Genomic DNA, 1,533 nt, shown 5'->3' on the forward strand with positions numbered 1-1,533 from the left:
GTGCGGATGCATGACTTATCGCCTTCAGCTAAGTGAGTGCATTAAAACTAATATGGTCAGCATCCAATGTCGAAAGCTTACAGAGCTATTTGGTTTTTGGATTTGTTTAACGCTACACAGTTTCTGTTCAATGAAGACAATTACGCAAATAGTAAAAATCATGTTCTATATTTTGTCAATAAGATTACACAAGTTATTACGTAAAGAACCATAAGAATGTACATAATTCCAAACTATTTAAGTGAATAACAATATGGAAAGTGTTCTAAAGAAGTACTAAATGAAATCAATTTGGAATAAAAAAAATAAGTTATGAGACATTTCTGAGAATCATTCTTCACTTCTGTTTCTTTTATGTAGCCGTTTCCAAATAACAAAACCAACACATACAACAAAGAAAGTGATGATCAAAGGAATCACTATATACAAGTACCGAGATGATTTCTTCTCTAGATTCTCTTCAGTAGTCATGTTCTGGAGAAAAACACAAAAGAATAGTATTTATTACTAAATATCAAATATTTACCGAGTGTTGATCAGTTTCTTCTGTAGTTTGTGTACTCAAACCATTCACATCTGGGTTCTGATTAATAAACAAAACAAAAGTATTCATTATCAAACGTGAAATATTGTTCAATTCATTCAGTAATCATTATGCACAATTGTCATCACTGATAATAGAATAATATTCAACAAATAGTTACTCAATTTGCATTTGTACAATCATTTAGAACATCAACTATCGATTTGACAGTCTGTATGCTGGAGTACACACCATTCTGAAATTAATAGACGACTCAATTGTGTGATGAAATTTGTGTTCTGAATGTCGCATCTAATCGCAATCCGAATGAAAATCAATAAACTTAAAATTGATTTTTTTGATTTAAACTAATGTGATCAGGTAACATATTACTCAACAGAGAGTCAAAAATCCTTGTTCTGAACTTCAACAATGGAGTCTACTTCAACTATTTATCAAAACAAGACACACAAGATTCAACAGGTTACACTTCTTCCATCAAACTGGTTTCATCGGTACTTTGCAACAATCCACATAGATATGCGGTTTCTAAAATAACCACACTTTCAATGAGCTGAAATATCATTATTTTTTCGGGTATTAGTGTCAATAAACGCATCAATCTAGTGTTTACTCATTCCATAGAAAGATGTCATGGTACTCATATGGGATCAGTTGACATCAGTGTATACAAAACTTTAATTTAGTCATTTAGTGTAGTGTACAAGTTGTTTTACATTCGTAAAGAAAAGATGTTCCTTCGAGTGAATGGGTGTACACGAAATGTGTTATTTTCCAATATTGGAATCGACCTGTGAAGATTAAGAATTACTAACCTTAACACGGCAGTTATTAACTTTCATGTTATGAGCATCCTGGTCAGTATCATCAATGCATATGTTCGCTTCATCACACCAAAAACAAGTTATATCCAATGTTGTTGCCCGTTGGCATGCTTTAGGCGAAGTGTATTTTGGACAATAGTCTGTGAAAAGAATGAGATGATTTAA

The 1,533-nt window shown here is 32.1% G+C and overlaps 1 protein-coding gene across 1 annotated transcript; it reads right to left on the bottom strand.

Annotated features, from left to right (window-relative positions):
* Positions 1 to 330: 330 nt before the first annotated feature.
* MS3_00010538 (uncharacterized protein) lies at positions 331 to 1,386 on the bottom strand (the record flags this gene model as incomplete). The annotated part of the gene is made up of 3 exons (XM_051218912.1): positions 331 to 474; positions 527 to 583; positions 1,360 to 1,386. 3 exons carry the CDS (start codon positions 1,384 to 1,386, stop codon positions 331 to 333), a joined length of 228 nt encoding a protein of 75 aa, XP_051064042.1.
* Between the last annotated feature and the right edge of the window lie 147 nt (positions 1,387 to 1,533).

This window comes from Schistosoma haematobium (assembly GCF_000699445.3).
Source record: "Schistosoma haematobium chromosome Unknown HiC_scaffold_263, whole genome shotgun sequence".
NCBI lineage: Eukaryota > Metazoa > Platyhelminthes > Trematoda > Strigeidida > Schistosomatidae > Schistosoma > Schistosoma haematobium.